This window comes from Marmota monax, unplaced genomic scaffold, assembly GCF_021218885.2.
Source record: "Marmota monax isolate L192 unplaced genomic scaffold, Marmota_monax_Labrador192_F-V1.1 WCK01_AAM20220418_F8-fsc00001, whole genome shotgun sequence".
Taxonomy (NCBI): Eukaryota; Metazoa; Chordata; class Mammalia; order Rodentia; family Sciuridae; genus Marmota; species Marmota monax.
The window spans coordinates 31,363,108-31,380,654 of NW_026693777.1; the positions used below are offsets into that span (position 1 = coordinate 31,363,108).

The window sequence follows — 17,547 nt, forward strand, 5'->3', positions numbered from 1 at the left end:
GCGAGCCAGGGAGGAGGGAAGAAGGGAGGGGCTCCTGGGGAAGAGGAGGAGGAAGGAAAGAAAGAAAGAGAGGGAGGGAAAGAGAAGGAAGGAGTAGATGCGGGAAGGCAGAAGAGGAAGGTGGGAGGGAAGGAGCGCGGAAACTAGGTGAGTTGAGTATCCCAGACGAGGGACAGGAGCCTAAGACGCCGCTGCTGACCGGCCTAAGTATCTGGCCTCTTGTCCCTGATGGGATTCCCGTCCGAGCTGTCTCGAGCCTGCAGCTCCCCAGTCCCCGGCCCTCGCCCAGGTTTACTTCAGCCCTTCAGAGGTCCCCAGGAGCTGCTGCTGGCGAGCCCGCTACTGCAGGGACCTATGGTGAGCAAGGCTATCTGGCTAGGGGCGCTAGTCAGAGGGGTCCGGGGCTCATCCTTAGGGGAGAAGCTGGGAACTGAGACCTTAACTAAGGCAAAAGGTGGCCTATTTTTGCTCTCCAACGGTGGTGCTGGAGTGGGGATGCTGGAGCTGAAAGACACCTTCGTATCTGCTACTGCCTTTACCCAGGCACCTTCTTCTCCGTCAGGTGGCCCCGGGCAATTTCCACTTTTTTTTTTTTGGAGGTGCAAGGCAGGAGAGGCGGAAAGTAAGAGAAATTCTTGGTAGGAGGTCGTTGGGAAAGACTGTGGGGTCTTGAGCTGAACTCTTTGCCCGTGGGCTGGCGGTTGCAATTCCAGGACGTTTAGGGCCAAGAGAGGTAGGAGAGAGCTGGCTGTTAATTTCAGAGACCCTGAGGAGGCTGAGGAACCGCAGCATGGGGGAGAGAACACCTGGCAGAAGCTGGTTCCGTGATAGGAAGTGCAGTCCTGTGGTCCTCTGGAGCGAGCGCGCCGCTGGAGGGGCTGCCTCAAGGGGACTGTCACCCATTCTTGCTCCCAGCTGGCAGGCGCTCGGTGAGCTTTGTGAATTGCAACTGCGGGATGCGCCTTTTCCAGGAGCTATTTTCTTAGACTTGCGGTACTTTTAGGAGCCTTCCCTCTCTCATTTCATGGTTTAAGGTTCGCAGGAACGATGGCCAAAATGCCAAGAGCTCCCGGGACGCTTCTTCCTTGCATTTAGTGTCTTATGGGGAGTCTCTGATGGGACGCACGGCGGACGCGAAGCTTTTTCAGGCCCTCCCTGCCCCGAACTCATGGGAAAATGCCCTGGAATTGCCAGGTCCCAGCAGACCCCGTTCCCGCAGGAGTTGGACCTGGAGCCTCAGGCGCGTCCTTGAGCACCGCTTGGGTTGTTGGTTTGCGAATATCGTAATTTATGAGCTGCAGGTTTCGAGATCTTAAAACCCCTAAAGGCACACAGTTGGTCAAGTGAGCCTACCTCTAAACAAATTTAGGCAATGGGAGAAGATTCATGTAGTGAAGTGAAGGACAATCGCCACAAATTGCATTCCCGCCCCGAAGAAGTAGTTCTGGAGATGAAAGTTCTTTTTGGCGTTTATCTTTTTCATTAAAAATTTTGAGAAGAAAGAGGATTAGAGAAGAATCCTAGTGAATCCAAAATTGAAACGCGTCTTCCCCCAGACGCTCGGTTTGAGCGCAGAGAGCGCTCTGCCGCCACCCTGGGAGACTCCTAAGGGACCAAGGATTATACCGGGATCTCAAATACCTCCCCGTGTACTGTACCGCATCCCGCGGGCAGCGGCCGCTCTCTCTATGTATTTCCCACTTCTGGAGGTCCCACCATCACGGGGCATTATTATTATTTAACTCCTGACTTCTCAAAAATAATCTTTGCTTTCTCAAGCCCTTTCCCAGTTCTCCCCAGCTGTGGCGCGGGCTTGAGAAAGGCGAAAGCTGCTCAAAAAGCTGAGCGGCTCTTGCTGGGCATAGATGGCCAAGCAGGGACGCCCTCGGCCTCCGCACTCCGTTCCTCAGTGTAGGGTGGCGCCGGGTAGCAGTGGCCTGGAGGAAGAACAGAGCTGCTCTATCGTTTATGCCTCTTCCTCAAAGGCTTTCCCCCAAAAACATTGAGTTTCTTGGAGAGAGGGTGGCGGCCACACGGAGTCCCCGAGTTCCGAAGCGACTCGGGACAGAAACTGGGAATAGCCTCAGAAAAAGGAGACTGGGTGAAGCAGGCTTTGGGGTGGGAGTAGAGGGACTCGGGCCCCGGGGGGTCACCCGGCGCACGCACTATGGCTAAACGCAGAGTTACGCCAGCTCAGGTTTTCCAATAGTCCCTTGCGCTAAGCGAGCCACGCGTGCGGCATCTTTGGTTAGAGTCAGGTCACCCAGTAATTGTTTGAGTTGTGGGTTGGTAAAATTCTTTAAGGAATATTTGCTGCGACTCTGCAGCTGGTGCAAAGAAGGAAGGGGGTGGGGGAAGGAAGTAGAGGGCGGTGGAGTATGGTGGTTTTAAAAATAAGCCAAGCCTGGGAGAGAGACGCAAACGCAGAGGTCGAGTGCAGGCCGAAAGCTGTTCACGGTTTTCTCCACTCCTGGAAATGTGGTGGGATTTCTTTTCTGTGCGGAGTCGGGAGTTGTAAAAACAAAAACAAACTTGGCGATATTAAGATCTGAAAAATGTGATGCGCCCTTTGGCGACGCCTCTTTCTTAATTTGCCTGGAGCCACGACCCCAGGGCACCCGCCCCTCTGCCTTGAATGGCCTCGCTGCCGGGTTTCAAGGGGATCTGCTTTGGTGTGTGTGTATGTGTGTGTACACGCTCGCGAGGGGGGGGGGTCGAATGCCGCGGCCCACCCGTTGCGGGGCTTCTCGGCAAAGTAATGGAACGGGAGAAATTACTCTAGCAGCCGCTCCCTCTAACTTTCCCACACCGATCACACCCTGATACTCTCCTCCTTCCGGCCGGTGCGCGACAGGGTCAGCAACTTTTGGCTCGGAGCTAAATCGGCTACCCAGATCGTCTGAGCACTCGCAGGCATTCTCCAGGGGTTGGCTGCCTGTCGCTGGGAGCTTACTTGGCCTCTCAAAGACTGAGGAGGAGGTGGCGGGGTGTGTGTGTGTGTGTGTGTGTGTGTGTGTGTAGGGTCCCTCAGCGCTTTTCCTCTTTAAGTGCCTCTCAGTGGTGAGGCTGTGGGCAGCTAAGACTCGGCTGCCCCCGCTCCGGGCCTCACGAGAACGGTGTTCACACTCCAAATCGCAGTCCCTACAGTGCGCCCCAGATCCTCAGGCCGCTAGTGATAGGGTCTGGCCAGACGCGCCGCGCACCGCAGGTAGAGGCGAGCACCAGGTCCACTGCACTCGCGGCCCGAAGAGCGCGCCAGCGGCCGGACACCGGGCTGACGTTCTCCTCTGAGCGCTGCCGGGAGCTCCTCCCAGACCGCTGCGGCTCCGCGGGCTGGCGCGGAGGTTGGCTTTGCCTGCAGAGGCGGGACCTAGCTGGGGCGGGAGGGTGGAGAAGAGGAGGGCGGGCTTTTGAGTAAATGGGGCGGGGCCTCTTAGTCACGTGACTCGGAGGGGCTGGAAGAAAAACAGAGCCTGTCTGCGCCGGAGTCTCATTATATTCAAATATTCATTTTAGGAGCCATTCCGTAGTGCCATTCCGAGCAACGCACTGCCGCAGCTTCTCTGAGCCTTTCCAGCAAGTTTGTTCAAGATTGGCTGTCAAGAATCATGGACTGTTATTATATGCCTTGTTTTCTGTCAGTGAGTAGACACCTCTTCCTTCCCTCTTCTCGGGAACTCACTTTGCCCTCCCCATCCCTGATCGCCGTCTGTCCCTCACGTCGGACCTGCCTTTCAGCGTCCACACTCCGCTCTCTGGCAGTGCTGTCGCTCTCTTGGCCCTGCAGCCCGGGCGCTCGAAGCGTACCGGTTCCTTTTAAAGTGCTTCTTGCTCCCACTCGCTCTCTCAGATCCGGTGCGTTGCAATAAAGGGGGGCGCGAGGGGACTAAAGAGATGAAAGGTCCGCAGCCCTGGGTTGTGCCTTGCGGACTAAACACTCCCTTCTGCCTCACTTGCCTTAGGAGCGCTCAATGCCGGGTGACGCGTTCCTAGGCTCTTGTCAAAACTCAGAGTCCGCTCCGGAATCATCCCCCACCCCTTCCCGGGGAGTGAGTGAGCAGACACGATCAGATGTTTTTTTGCTGAGCATTTCCAGCTCATCGGCCACAATAAAATAAACCATCATGCCATCCGGGCAGCTCCCAAACTCTTTCTCGGTCACTGGACCGTGCCGCCCAGTCTTTGCCTTGTCCCGGCTTCTCTGCTACCCCTCCCAACGGCTCCCAAACAGCTGGAAGTTGTGGAAGTTGGGCTCAGAGGGAGGAGGAAGAAAGACGGGGGCGGGGGTGAAGGAAGAGGGGGAGATGCTGAAGGTCTGAAGTGGAGAGCTATGGCAATTTAATTTTCCCTCCCCCCACCCTTTTTTACCCCCTCAATGTTAACTGTTTATCCTTGAAGAAGCCACGCTGAGATCATGGCTCAGATAGCAGTTGGGACAAAAAAAGATTAACAGGATGGAGGCTATCTGATTTGGGGTTATTTGACTGTAAACAAGTTAGACCAAGTAATTACAGGGCAATTCTTACTTTCAGGCCTTGCATGGCTGCAGCTGCTGGTGGTGGTGGGGTGTGAGGGAGAAAGCACAAACTTGACCTGATTTGCATCCTGACCCTCCTTTACTAGTCCTATATACATATGCGGAGACATCTCTATTTCTCTCTATTTATCGGTGTTTATTTATTCTTTAACCTTCCACCCCCTCCCCCTCCCCAGAGACACCATGATTCCTGGTAACCGAATGCTGATGGTCGTTTTATTATGCCAAGTCCTGCTAGGAGGCGCGAGCCATGCTAGTTTGATACCTGAGACGGGGAAGAAAAAAGTCGCCGAGATTCAGGGCCACGCTGGAGGACGCCGCTCAGGGCAGAGCCATGAGCTCCTGCGGGACTTCGAGGCGACACTTCTGCAGATGTTCGGGCTGCGCCGCCGCCCGCAGCCAAGCAAGAGCGCAGTCATCCCGGATTACATGCGGGATCTTTATCGGCTCCAGTCTGGGGAGGAGGAGGAGGAAGAGCAGATCCACGGCATGGGTTTGGAGTACCCGGAGCGCCCCGCCAGTCGTGCCAACACCGTGAGGAGCTTCCACCACGAAGGTCAGTCCCTGCCCCCAGTCCGGGTGGGGGGTGGGGGAGGGCTAGTAGGGCAGGCTGGAGGAGCCTTGGAAACCCTGGGGAAGAAGAGTTCAGGTTACATCAAAGCCCCAATCCAGGAGGCTGAGGAACAGAGCCCCTTACCTCCAAGAATTTCCAGAGCTGCCGCTGGACTTATTTTCTGGAGACAGAGGGGGAGGGGTCGGGAGAAGGGGAATGACACCACTCAGACGAGGGCTAGCCCCAGCGGTGTGTTTTTGCTATATCAAAGCCTTTTCTGCCGAGTTTTCTGCCCGTTTTTTTTTTTTTTTCAAAGCACCTACTGAATTTAATATTACAGCTGTGTGTTTGTCAGGTTTATTCAATAGGGGCCTTGTAATCTGATCTGAATGTTTCCTAGCGGATGTTTCTTTTCCAAAGTAAATCTGAGTTATTAATCCACCAGCATCATTACTGTGTTGGAATTTATTTTCCCCTCTGTAACATGATCAACAAGGCATGCTCTGTGTTTCCAAGATCGCTGGGGAAATGTTTAGTAACATACTCGAAAGTGGAAGAGGGAGAGGGTGACTGTGAGCATGTTTCCTCCCTGCCTCTGCTGTTGGCCCCTCTTTCTTTACAGCCACTTGTAAAGAAAACTGTGTGCAAAAAGCCAAAAGAGGGTCTTCAAAGGGGAGTCTAAGGGTGGTGAAGTAAGAAATTGACACATGGAAATTATTAGACTATGAAGGAGGTTGGGAGATACTTTCTGTCTTTGGTGTTTGACAAATGCTATCTAAGTTTTGATGGTTTGCTAACTGCCCTACTTCTCGCCTCCTTCAAATTGAAAGGTACACTTATTTCCCTTTAATAGTCTTCTACAATATAAGCAGAATTCACCACTCATCGCCCAACACAGCTATTTCTTGACTTTTCCATCTCTCAAAAAAGTTCATAAGCTTTTTCTTTTCCCTTTCTTTCCCAACTGTGCCTAGAACATCTGGAGAACATCCCCGGGACCAGTGAAAACTCTGCTTTTCGTTTCCTATTTAACCTCAGCAGCATCCCAGAGAATGAGGTGGTCTCCTCTGCAGAGCTTAGGCTCTTTCGTGAGCAGGTGGACCAGGGCCCTGATTGGGAGCAGGGATTCCACCGAATAAACATTTATGAGGTTATGAAGTCCCCGGCAGAAATGGTGCCTGGGCATCTCATCACACGACTACTGGACACGAGACTGGTCCACCACAATGTGACACGTTGGGAAACTTTTGATGTGAGCCCTGCAGTCCTTCGCTGGACTCGGGAGAAGCAGCCAAACTATGGGCTGGCCATTGAGGTGACTCACCTCCATCATACACGGACCCACCAGGGCCAGCATGTCAGGATTAGCCGATCGTTACCTCAAGGGAGTAGGGATTGGGCCCAGCTCCGGCCCCTCCTGGTCACTTTTGGCCATGATGGCCGGGGCCATGCCTTGACCCGACGCCGGAGGGCCAAGCGTAGCCCTAAGCATCACCCACAGCGGTCCAGGAAGAAGAATAAGAACTGCCGGCGCCACTCACTTTATGTGGACTTCAGCGATGTGGGCTGGAATGATTGGATTGTGGCCCCACCAGGCTACCAGGCCTTCTACTGCCACGGGGACTGCCCCTTTCCACTGGCGGACCACCTCAACTCAACCAACCACGCCATTGTGCAGACCCTGGTCAACTCTGTCAATTCCAGTATCCCCAAGGCCTGTTGTGTTCCCACTGAACTGAGTGCCATCTCCATGCTATATCTGGATGAGTATGACAAGGTGGTGCTGAAAAATTATCAGGAGATGGTGGTAGAGGGATGTGGGTGCCGCTGAGATCAGGTAGTCCTTGAGGATAGACAGACACACACATTCACACAAACACACACGATCCCATCCACTCATTCACACACCACACAGACTGCTTCCTTATAGCTGGACTTTTATCTTAAAAAAAAAAAAAGAAAGAAAAAACCTAAACATTCACCTTGACCTTATTTATGACTTTACGTGCAAATGTTTTGACCATATTGATCATATATTTTGACAAAATATATTTATAACTACATATTAAAAGAAAAATAAAATGAGTCATTATTTTAAAGGTAAACTATGGCCTTTTTCTCTTTTTTTCTGCCCCAGACCTTTTGAATGAGATTGGTTTTTGTTGAGGTGGGGTTGGGATCATGATGGAAATCAGAAAGTGGTAACTGGAGGTGGTTAAATTATAAGAACAGGAAGTAAACTGATGGCAGAGAGAGATGGTAATTGCCAGGATGAATTGTTTTCCATTTCTATTTAATGTTAACAAGGACGCAGCATCCTCTCCCATCTGGATGACACATGCCTTGGGGAACAGTGGGATGAAAGGAATAGGTCAGATTAAAGACTCAGTTTTGGGCTTCTTGAACATCTTCTGTTTTTGGTCACCTGTTAGAGGTGTGTCACATCTGACTGTGATGGAGAAGTCTCAACCAGGAAATCAATTCCCACTTCTGCTTTTATGATACTCCAGATGTCTCCAGTTATGACGGGCACCAGTGTTGTATTTTTCAAACCAAAACTAATTTATACACTTACATATTAACATGTGTGCCTCCCCATCCCCCAACAGGAATATTTTTTTGTTGTCTTTTTGTTTTTGTCTTTCCTTTTGTTTTGGAGAGGGGATTTTACCCAATGAAAGAAAGAAAGCCCTCTACCTTCAACAAGTTTGGTGACCACTGTTATATATCATATGGTAGGATTCGCCAGAGTTTCTGGACTTTTTTCCTTGCTCCTTAGCTCCATGTGAAGGCTTTTATTTAGTTCAAGATCCCAACAGATTGAGCTGATATGGGAGAGAGTTGGTAATGGAGTCAGGTACTGAAGGGTCCGAATTATCAGGTAGGCCCTGTGAAAGTGTTCTGCTATTACATGGACTCTGGCGTCAAATGCCAGTCCTCCTTTTCTCTGTGCTGCCTCCCCCACACACCCTTCTCTGGAGCTGGGCAGTGTTGAGCGACAGGGCAGAATGTGATACACCTGGTAGATTTGATGTTTGAGCCAGGGTTTCCTCAAGGAGAAAGTTTAATTTTTGGCCACAGTAAAAAAGGATGATGCTAATGTGCTGAGGGGGTGGGGGACTCCTTCAGTCAAGGATAGTGAAATGGTTTTCTGGAAGTATAGGGGTATAGGAGTTAAAAGAACCAGAAAAGTATTTGGTATTTTTTTCTTAAAACCAATAATGAAATGAAGCCTGCTCAGACTCATTTCTTATGTGAGCATTTTCTCTGCATAGGCATAGGGTTAGGGTTAGTGGGAAGAAGCGGTCAGTGTCTTTGTATAGTCCTTTGGGAAAGGACTGGTAGGAGTGCGCTTCTCCATGAGGAAGATGTGATGGGCGTGGCAGTGGGAGGGCAGCTGTTGCTGGTGGTGTATGTGCAACCAAAGAGAAACTATGAGGCAAGTACCTGGCATTTGTATATTTGTGTGTGTTGTGTGAGCAACGCCCCCCCCCCCCCCTGCATTCTTGTACACACAGTCTTGCATATGCTCTTGGGGGTGGGGTGGGTGAAGCAGGATTCATTTTTGTTTTTAATTACTGAAGTCCTACAATCCTCCAAAAGGAGCAGCTTAGTGGAAACCAATAAAAATAGAAGTGGGGTGGTTGCCAAAGCTCCAGCTCCCCGGAGAGCGCAGGTGGAGAGAGGAGATCAGAGCCCCAGGCAAAGGCAGCAAGACTCCACAGTTCCTCCAAAACTCCCCGCAAAGAGGGTTCCTCCCCCCTCCTTCAGCCCCCCAGGTCGCTGCCCCTTTGATTAATAGTATAGAGTTTGAATAAATCATTTAGGGGAAGCCCATTACAGGTTCCCTCAGGCGGCCTCGTTTTCTTTTGCCCGATTTCCAGCAATTTTCTGAAATGTCCTGTCATTGAAAAGGAACCCTAGATCTCCAGCCCTTGAACCAATGATGCTGGGGTGAGTCCGGAGCCTGGTGATTGTCCAGCTCAGGTCACTTTCTAGCAACCACTACCGGCAACGCTCCTCCCCCTCCCCGCCGGCCTCTCATTCCTACTGGCTTATTTTCAGGAATGGATAATGTTGTTTATTTGTTCAGCCAAATATTTGGTCTGGGAATTTACCGTGAAATTCTGTGAATTGCATATACCTAGTTAACAAAATAGTCCTAATGCCACAAATGTTAGCCTGGAAAACAAGGAGCTGTGGCCAGCTTTAACTCTTTAAAATCTGCTGGAAAGCACAGTCCTAGGGTCTGGGGAGATAAGGAGTGTGTGGAGGCTGAGCTAGGCTTTATTAGTTTATATTTATGCCTTATGTTAGGCCCAGTACCTTATGGAAGTTGTAGAGTGGCCCTTGGCATTGCTTTGGGATCTGCCATTTCCCATCTTCCCCCTTTACAACCGTACCCCCTACCCCCACCCTGGAGTAATGTTCCCATTGCTTAAAGAAAGACGGGGAGGGAGAATCGCCCTTGAGGACTTCAGCAAAGACGTAACCACATCAGAGGCACTGCTTGGTCGATTCCTGCCCAACCCTTAAACTGGAACCGGCTTCCTAGGAGCTTAAGAGAGAAAACAAAACAAAACAAAACAAAAAGAGGGGGAAACGCATCAAACATTCCCTTGCTTTCGTTGCATAATTTGCTCAGAACCTGCCAGGTGACCTGCTGACTTTGTTTTCTCTGTCTTGACCATGCTTCATTCCACCACCCCCGCTAGCCGCCCGGCAGCGCCACACTGAGAATGCTCCGCGCGTCCCGGGGCGCTGGCAGACCCCAATAATCACCCCCGGCCTTGGACAGACGTCAAGATCCGGCCCTGAGGCCCCGCCTCTCGCCGGCTCCAGGCGCTCCCCTGCCGCCGGCGGCGGCGGCGGCGGGGGCACCAGGGGGCGTCCTCCCCTCCGGGGACTAGCGGGGATCATGCACCTGGCGGCTGTCCGGCGCTGTCCGCCGTGGGCGTCCTCCGCCGACCCTTCCAAACTGCCAACTGCAGTTTCAGGTCCCCCACTCGAGGTGAAGACCAGTCCAGCTCAGCCGCCCACGGGGCCCCGGCGGCCCAGGTGAAGCTCTACGGAGACAGACGGATCTGATTAGCACACGCTGGTCCTTAGGGCGGTTGCTCGGCATATTTAACATGAAATGTGGTCAAACGGCCGCGCAGAATCCTGGAGTCTGGAGGGAGACTCTCTGGGGTGGAGAGGTAGGGGTTGACATCTTTAGGGGACTTCTGTGGGGCAGAGAGCGGGAATTCGGCAGCCAGCCTCTCTTGTCACCTAGTGCATAGTGGCCCCACTTGTTGGAGTGATTGAACCGTGGCATGGATGGCATAAGCAAGTAGGGGACAGACCTACTTACTGGCTGAGGGTCTGACCTGCAGACAGGCTTTAAGGCCTAGCTGGTCTTAGCCTCTCAGAGTTCATGCAGAGCCCCAGGCCTTGGCTAAACTGCTACCTGACCCCCTTCCCCAAACATTGCCGGAGGAGGGGAACAGGAGAGGCTGAGAATGTGCCAGAGGAGTTGGCAGATTTCTTGCAGAAAAGAAGTGCCAAGCCCATAATACATAACCATAGCACTTCTGCTGACCTCCTCTGGCCTCTGGTCCAAGGACTCCATGGGTGCCAGACGCCTTCCCCTTCTACGTGAACCCAGACAAGGAGAATAAAGCTTTACTGAGGCCTACTTCTCCAGACTGTCTTCAATGATACTTCAGCTTCCACACAAAGCAATTTTATAAACGATTCACACATTATTTTTTACTTATTTAAAAAATGATTATTATTGTGGTGTCAGGATTGGAACCCAGGGCCTCTGCATGCTAGGCAAGTACTCTGTTACTGAGTATACCACCAGCCCCATACATTATCTTTTAAAAATGCAAACACAACACAACAAAACAAACAAGCAACAACAACAACTAAAGCAACATTGGTGACCTTACATTACCTGAGAATCAGAAGGCTATTAGTATTCTCCAGAGGAATTTAGGATAATTGATGGAATGCCAAGTTAGAATTGATGCAGAGTTATGCAGGCTTACCATGTGATACAAACTAGCACAATTCAGAAAAGTATAACTGAAAATAAATTCAAAAGTGGTTAGAGGGGTGACCCAGGTGTGATATCAAGGGTCACATTTCCTTATTATGCATTAAAAGAGTTCAGAAGTATGATGCTCTCCAGTAGAGAAAAGTGGCTGGTGAAAATTAGGAGAAAATTTGGAATGCTCTAATGTTAAAACAAAAGAACATGACACAACATACACAAATTTTGAAAAAATAAGTCAAAAGTTCAAGGTTAATTCTCGAAAAGTATTTCTTTTTTTTAAACTGAGGAAGCCATTTGAAATTATCATTCATAAGTCACTTAATGTACTAACTGTAGTGAGTTCCAATTGTCTCTGCTTTTTCTCTCTAAAACATTCTTTAAAAATCCTGGATGAAAATATAAATGTTGTACAGTATCTTGATGAGATCAAGTAATTTAGAAAGTATAATTCTATAGGATTCAGAAATGTTTACTTTAAAAATGTGAAAAATGTTTTCTGTGAGAAGAGGAAGACAAGATGGAACAATAATTTGCTGAGTTGTATTACTAATGAGAATTTCTGAAGTCCAGCTTTCAGTCAGTTTTGCCACATTTTCTCAAGAAGAGATCTCGATTGCTCTTAATTTTTTGTAACTTGATTTCTAGCAAAAATATTTTAAAACTACAACAAAGCTTCTGTGCCCCAAATCCTTGGACTCCATAGCCAAGCTGCAAGTAGACTGTAGTTTTACATAGTTTCATTATAGACTTAGCAATTTTTCCAGTTGTATTAATTGAAGCCTTAGCCAGATAATTCTCTAAAAGACCAAATCACACTGATTTTATTTTAATTTTTTTTCTTTCTTTTTTTTTATTATTAGTTGTTCAAAACATTATCACACTGATTTTAAACCATTAGACTTGTTTACTCCTGTAATTTCTCTCTCCCTGTGAGACCAGGGACCAACTCAATCTCACTCATAGTTGCCCAAGATATAGTTAAGAAAATATACAACTCAGGCTTCATGCTGATTTAATCTTTTAATCTTTGTTATTTGCATTTTCAAAGCAGTTTGTGTCTGAGATAGGGCCTGGGGGAAGAACCCACAGATAAGTCTGGAAATACAGACTGACTGACTTTCCAAGTGTACTTACTTTAGTTTTCTATTGATTATTATGCAAAAGTAGTAAAATATTCTTTTTAAAGGATAACAAAAGGTACGGTTAAGGCTATAATTAGAGTTCTTGGAATCCAGACATGATTCAAAAGTAGAAGAATGGCTATCTTTTGAGAACTACCTTAAAAATTTCCTTTAATTGATCAGCAAGTTATGTAGCCTGAAGTGTTAACTTCATTTCCAGAAAGCTCAGACCTGAGTATCTAATGTCCATTTGCAATTCCTCATTCCAATTGGTTTCCACAACTCTGTCTTTTCTTCTTTTGTTTCTAATCTTTAACAAAATGACATTATAAAGAAAAAAATTTTATGAGAAAGTAAATTCATTTATAGCCTCATCATCCTAAAACAATTACTTAGGCTTTCTGTTTCTTTCATGTAGCTATTATTTTATATTTTATTTTTCTTAATTTCAGATCAATAGTATAACCTTAACATATTGTGACTCCTAAATGTATTGGTTTATACTTATGTTAAGGTGGATCATGTCCACTCTTTTGTAAGAAAGTAGATTGGGCATAAAATTTAAATTACTAATCTGAGGCAATTTTAAACATCCTGACTATCATATCAGGAGTGTGTGCATCATGTCCAAATCTTATTCAGATTCATATTGACTTCTTATGGTTTAGCCTATGCACAGTGGCCCCTGTACTAAACAGAATGCTTCTTTGTATGCCTACAGTAACCTGAACATCCCATGCTCTGACATTTTTGTTAACAAAGCATATCAGACAACTTGTATCCACATGATTTTGTCATCTTGGTAATATGTTCCTTCCCTGGAGAAAGTCAACTGACCCACAGAGGGAGAAACACACCAAAGGATCTCTGCCTCATACACACTTTGGTCCCTGGACCACATCCCTGTCCCTTCTTTTCTTGCTCTGATTTCTCCTCCTGGTTTTCTTGGGAATTGAGGGTGGTGGGAAAGAAAGGCAGAAGTATCTAAACACAATAATTACCAAATTGAAACCTATTTAAATGGTTCAGTTAACTAGGCTCAGACTGACCTTGACACTTTCAACCTTCAGACTCCAGTTGGTTGGTATCAGACACAAATGTGGAGTTGCTGAGTGATTTCCACATGCTTCCTTTGTGTACCTTAACCAGGGCAGACAAAAGATGTTTTTCCAATGGGACTCACCCTGACCCTGGAAGAAGCAAGCTAATCTTAGGCGATTTGGGGTTTTTAGGGCACTGAGGACTTTCAGAGCATGGAGAAGTCATTTGTTCAATGGTACCTTAAAAGAGTTTACCTCCAAAAGGTGAGTTCCTTTTACTGTCTTGAGTCCTTTACTTCCTTTGAAATCAGATTTGTTATTTGCATAGCAAAGCATTCCACTTAGCTGGAAAGGAGGGACTGGGAACTGTTAACCGGCAAAGTCCCTTTTCCCACAGTCTTTCAAAACTTAGCAGTGTGGTAAGTGGGTTTGATCAATCTTTCCCCTCCCTAAACCCCAAAACTTCAGGCTATTTTGCTCATTATCTATCTTGAGACTGACTAGCTTTTCCAGATCGAAGAGCTGTAGGATTTAGCAAATAGCTGCTGAAAGCACAGTTTTGCTAACATTGTTTGCTTTGGCGAGTTGGTGTAGACTTACAGGTGAAAACTGCAGGAGACAGCAAACTTCATCAACATCCCTCTTCCTCTTCACTGACAGTGCTTTTTATTTTTTAAATACATAACCCAAATAAATCAGGGAGGAGATTTCTAAAATGGTGATGATACTTTGCATGGGAATGATACAAACTTATCTTGATATTATGTTTGCCACTGTTTCTTCTACCTAAACTCATCTATACACTTTAATCACCGTCTCTGAGGGCCTACTCGATGTGTAGGTTATTGTTTATTTGGTTGTCACTTAGCCATTCTCCAGAACTTGCTCATAATTTATTTTAACCAAATGTGGCCCACCTTAGAGACCCAACAACATAAATAAAGGGGACTTTTCAGCATTTTAGAAGATTGAACACTCTGGGTTTCTAATTAGTACATGGTCTACTGGTAGTCTTTTTATCATCTATTATTTCCAAGTCAGGAGATCAGTCACAGGAATCTGAAGGAAGAAACCAAACCTTTAATGAGCTCGGTTGATAAGTAGGGCAATTGCAAAAATATAAAAGGTTTGCAGTTAGAAGATAAGCTGTGACTTAAGTAAACTGTTACTTTTTTTTATTGGTGCATATTAATTAAACAAAATGATGAGTTTCATTGTGCTATACTCAAATATACATAAAAATGAATTTGACCATTTTAGCTCCCCAGAACCTCCCCTCTGGCCTCCCCCAGACTGCCTTACTTCACCCTAAAGTTCTCCCTTCCACTTTCATGGCATTTTTTTGAAAACTGTTACCTTTTAAGCATTTGTAGGAGAATCCTCTTTCATCTATATCTCCCTATGATCACTAATGTCACATGCTCAAGTCATAGTGGCCTGAAAAAAGTTAATTTAGGAAAATGTTGCAGGAAGAGAATGACAGGCAGAAGAAAATGGCCTGGACCTATCCTGTAGTCCACTGAGAAAGTTTCTGGATTTCTCTAGGAGATGCATGGCTTGAGGGTGGGAGAGAGTCAGGAAGAGGCTTCTATTTCCTATAGGGTAATTTACACTTAGTTATAGTTATGGTTGTCCATAACTAAGTGCAAACTTTTAACAGAATTTTGAACAGAACAGAATAGTATCTACTAAGATAAACATGAATATATAAAAAATTGTTTTTACCCCTGTGTTGTAACGCTGGGATACTGGTTCTGATCCTTCCTTCCTTCCTTCCTTCCTTCCTTCCTTCCTTCCTTCCTTCCTTCCTTCCTTTCTTTTTCTTTTTTTTATCTATATATAAATATATAGATAAACAGGAGTTTGACCATTAATGGGAAAATTGTTATAATGAAAATGAAAATGCCCCCTAGGCTAATTTAATACAATACCAACTAAAAATCTCCTTAAAAATACTTTATGGAACTTGAAGATATTCAAATGAGCCAGTACATGGGAAAGAATAGATTATCCTTCGATGTATAAAAATGATACTTTATAAAGATCTTTGTTATTAGGTTATTAGAGAGAGAGGCAGAGCAGATATCAGTGGAATAAGCAAATAGCCAGGAGATATATTTAAAATATTATTAGCACTTAATATCTGACAAGCTACGAGAAATGCAGCATAGGAATACCAAGAAATACTATTTTGTTAAATGGATATCATGCAAAAGTGATTTCATGTAGATGAGTAACTTTACAATAAACTTCAGAAATGTCTAAACATATTAAAGAGTTAACTGTATTTTAAAGTATGGGAAACCATAGTTTTAGGAATAGGAAAATTGAATCGCCCAATTCAGGAGACTGAGGTAGGAGGATTGCAAATTTGAGGCCAACCTAGGCAATTTAGCAAGACCTTGTCTCAAAAGACCAAAAGGGCTGGCCATGTACCTCAGTGGAGCACCACTGGTTCAATTCCTAGTAACACACACCCACATACACACACACACACACTCACACATACTCACATACACACACATGAAAAAAATAGAATTGCCTATTTTTCAATGTATTGCAGAAGTGTGTATTGAGTCTACGAAAGAAATGAGGGGATTATTAGCAGTAAAGAGACTAGATTTTTAGGGCTGGGGATGTGGCTCAAGCGGTAGCGCACTGGCCTGGCATTGCGGCGGTGTGGGGTTCGATACTCAGCACCACATACAAATAAAGATGTTGTGTCCGCCGAAAACTAAAAAATAAATATTAAATTCTCTCTCTTTCTCTCTCTTAAAAAAAAAGAGAGACTAGATTTTATAATCAGAAATTTTAAAAAATTGTAAGAAAACATATATAAAAAGCAAACTCCAGAATATGAATTACGATAAGTTCTTGATAAATATTAACTACAATATTAACTACAAAACACAAATTATGAATATAATTCAAGGTCACATGAAAATTTATAGTCAAAGTTACTGAACAGATGCTTTAGAGCAGAGGTTGGCACAGTTTTTCCATACAGGGCCAGATGGTAAATATTTTAGGGTTTGTGGATCACAGGTCTCTCTCTCTCTCAGTTACTTAACTCTTTGGTTATAGCGTAACAGCAGCCACAGAAAATAGTAGATGAATGCAGGTGGCTGTGTCTCAATAAAACTTTATTTATGGATATGAGCATTTGAATTTCATGCAGTTTTTTACATGTTATAAAATACTTTACTTTTGATTTTAAAAGGCTATTTAAAATTCTTAGTTGGTAGGCTATACAAAACCAGGTGGGGGCTGGATTTGGCCAGCAAGCTATAGATCACCACCTCTTGTTTGGATCTCTGTTCCCTGAGGCATTTTCCTTGAAACACATCTTAAGAACTCCTGTGTGAAAGGATGCTATGAGGAAATGTGCTTGGGAAACCCTGGGATCTGTATCATCCAGTTGAAAATTTACACAGAACTTTCACATTTTAAAGACGTCCTGAAATTCCACAGGGAGAAACCTGCTTAAATTTGGTCAATCCAATTTAGACTCAGTAACCCCTTTTTGTCCCACAGATTTTTAACTCTGCAAGGCCTATGCATGGTTTGGCCCTTGCCTATCTCTCTGATGGTACTGTCTCTTTTTGCTTTGTTAATTACATTCCAGCCACACAGGCCTTCTTTTTGTTCTTGAACCAACCTGTACATTCATTCTTGTCTTGGATGGTCTTCTGTCTCCTCTGCATAAAATGTTCCTTTGCAAGATCCTCACAAGTGGCTGTCCTAGTGATCAGGTTTCAACTCCATTGTCTCCTCCTCTGTGAAGCCTTCTCTGTGCTATTCTAAAACAGTTCCCTCCTTCTAGCATGTTCAACCACAGGATTCAGGTTTTTTTTTTTTTTTGGTTCTTTTTAGACTACCAGGGATTAAACCCAGGGGTACTTAACCACTGAGCCACATTCCCAGACCTTTCTAATATTTTATTTAGAGACAGAGACTCGTTGAGTTGTTTAGAACCTTGCTAAGTTGCTAAGGCTGGCTTTGAACTTGAGATCCTCCTGCCTCAGTTGCTTGAGCCACTGGAATGACAGATATATCCCACTTGCTTGCCTATAGTTGTTTTCTTCATTGAATGTTTATGAAATTTCCTCTCTATATCTGTGTTTGTTTATGTATAATGTATCATCTCTATAATGAAAGTTCCATGAGGGTGGGGACAGTGCTCTTTTTTGTCTTTGCTAGATTATTCTGTCCCTAGCAAAAGTGTCTGCCATATAAAATAAATGTAATATAAT

General features: G+C 45.9%; 1 protein-coding gene across 3 annotated transcripts; it reads left to right on the plus strand.

The window, feature by feature from the left end:
- Nucleotides 1–71: 71 nt before the first annotated feature.
- Bmp4 (bone morphogenetic protein 4) lies at nt 72–7,071 on the plus strand. 3 transcript variants are annotated; one of them, XM_046461680.2, is made up of 4 exons: nt 72–147; nt 3,517–3,641; nt 4,714–5,093; nt 6,065–7,071. In XM_046461680.2, the coding sequence occupies exons 3-4, from the start codon at nt 4,721–4,723 to the stop codon at nt 6,919–6,921; spliced, it is 1,230 nt and encodes a 409-aa protein (XP_046317636.1). In that variant the 5' UTR covers nt 72–147; nt 3,517–3,641; nt 4,714–4,720; the 3' UTR covers nt 6,922–7,071. The 3 variants fall into 3 exon arrangements, with proteins under 3 accessions (XP_046317636.1, XP_046317638.1, XP_046317635.1); XM_046461682.2 differs by having other exon boundaries at nt 4,767–5,093; XM_046461679.2 differs by having other exon boundaries at nt 94–357.
- Nucleotides 7,072–17,547: the final 10,476 nt, after the last annotated feature.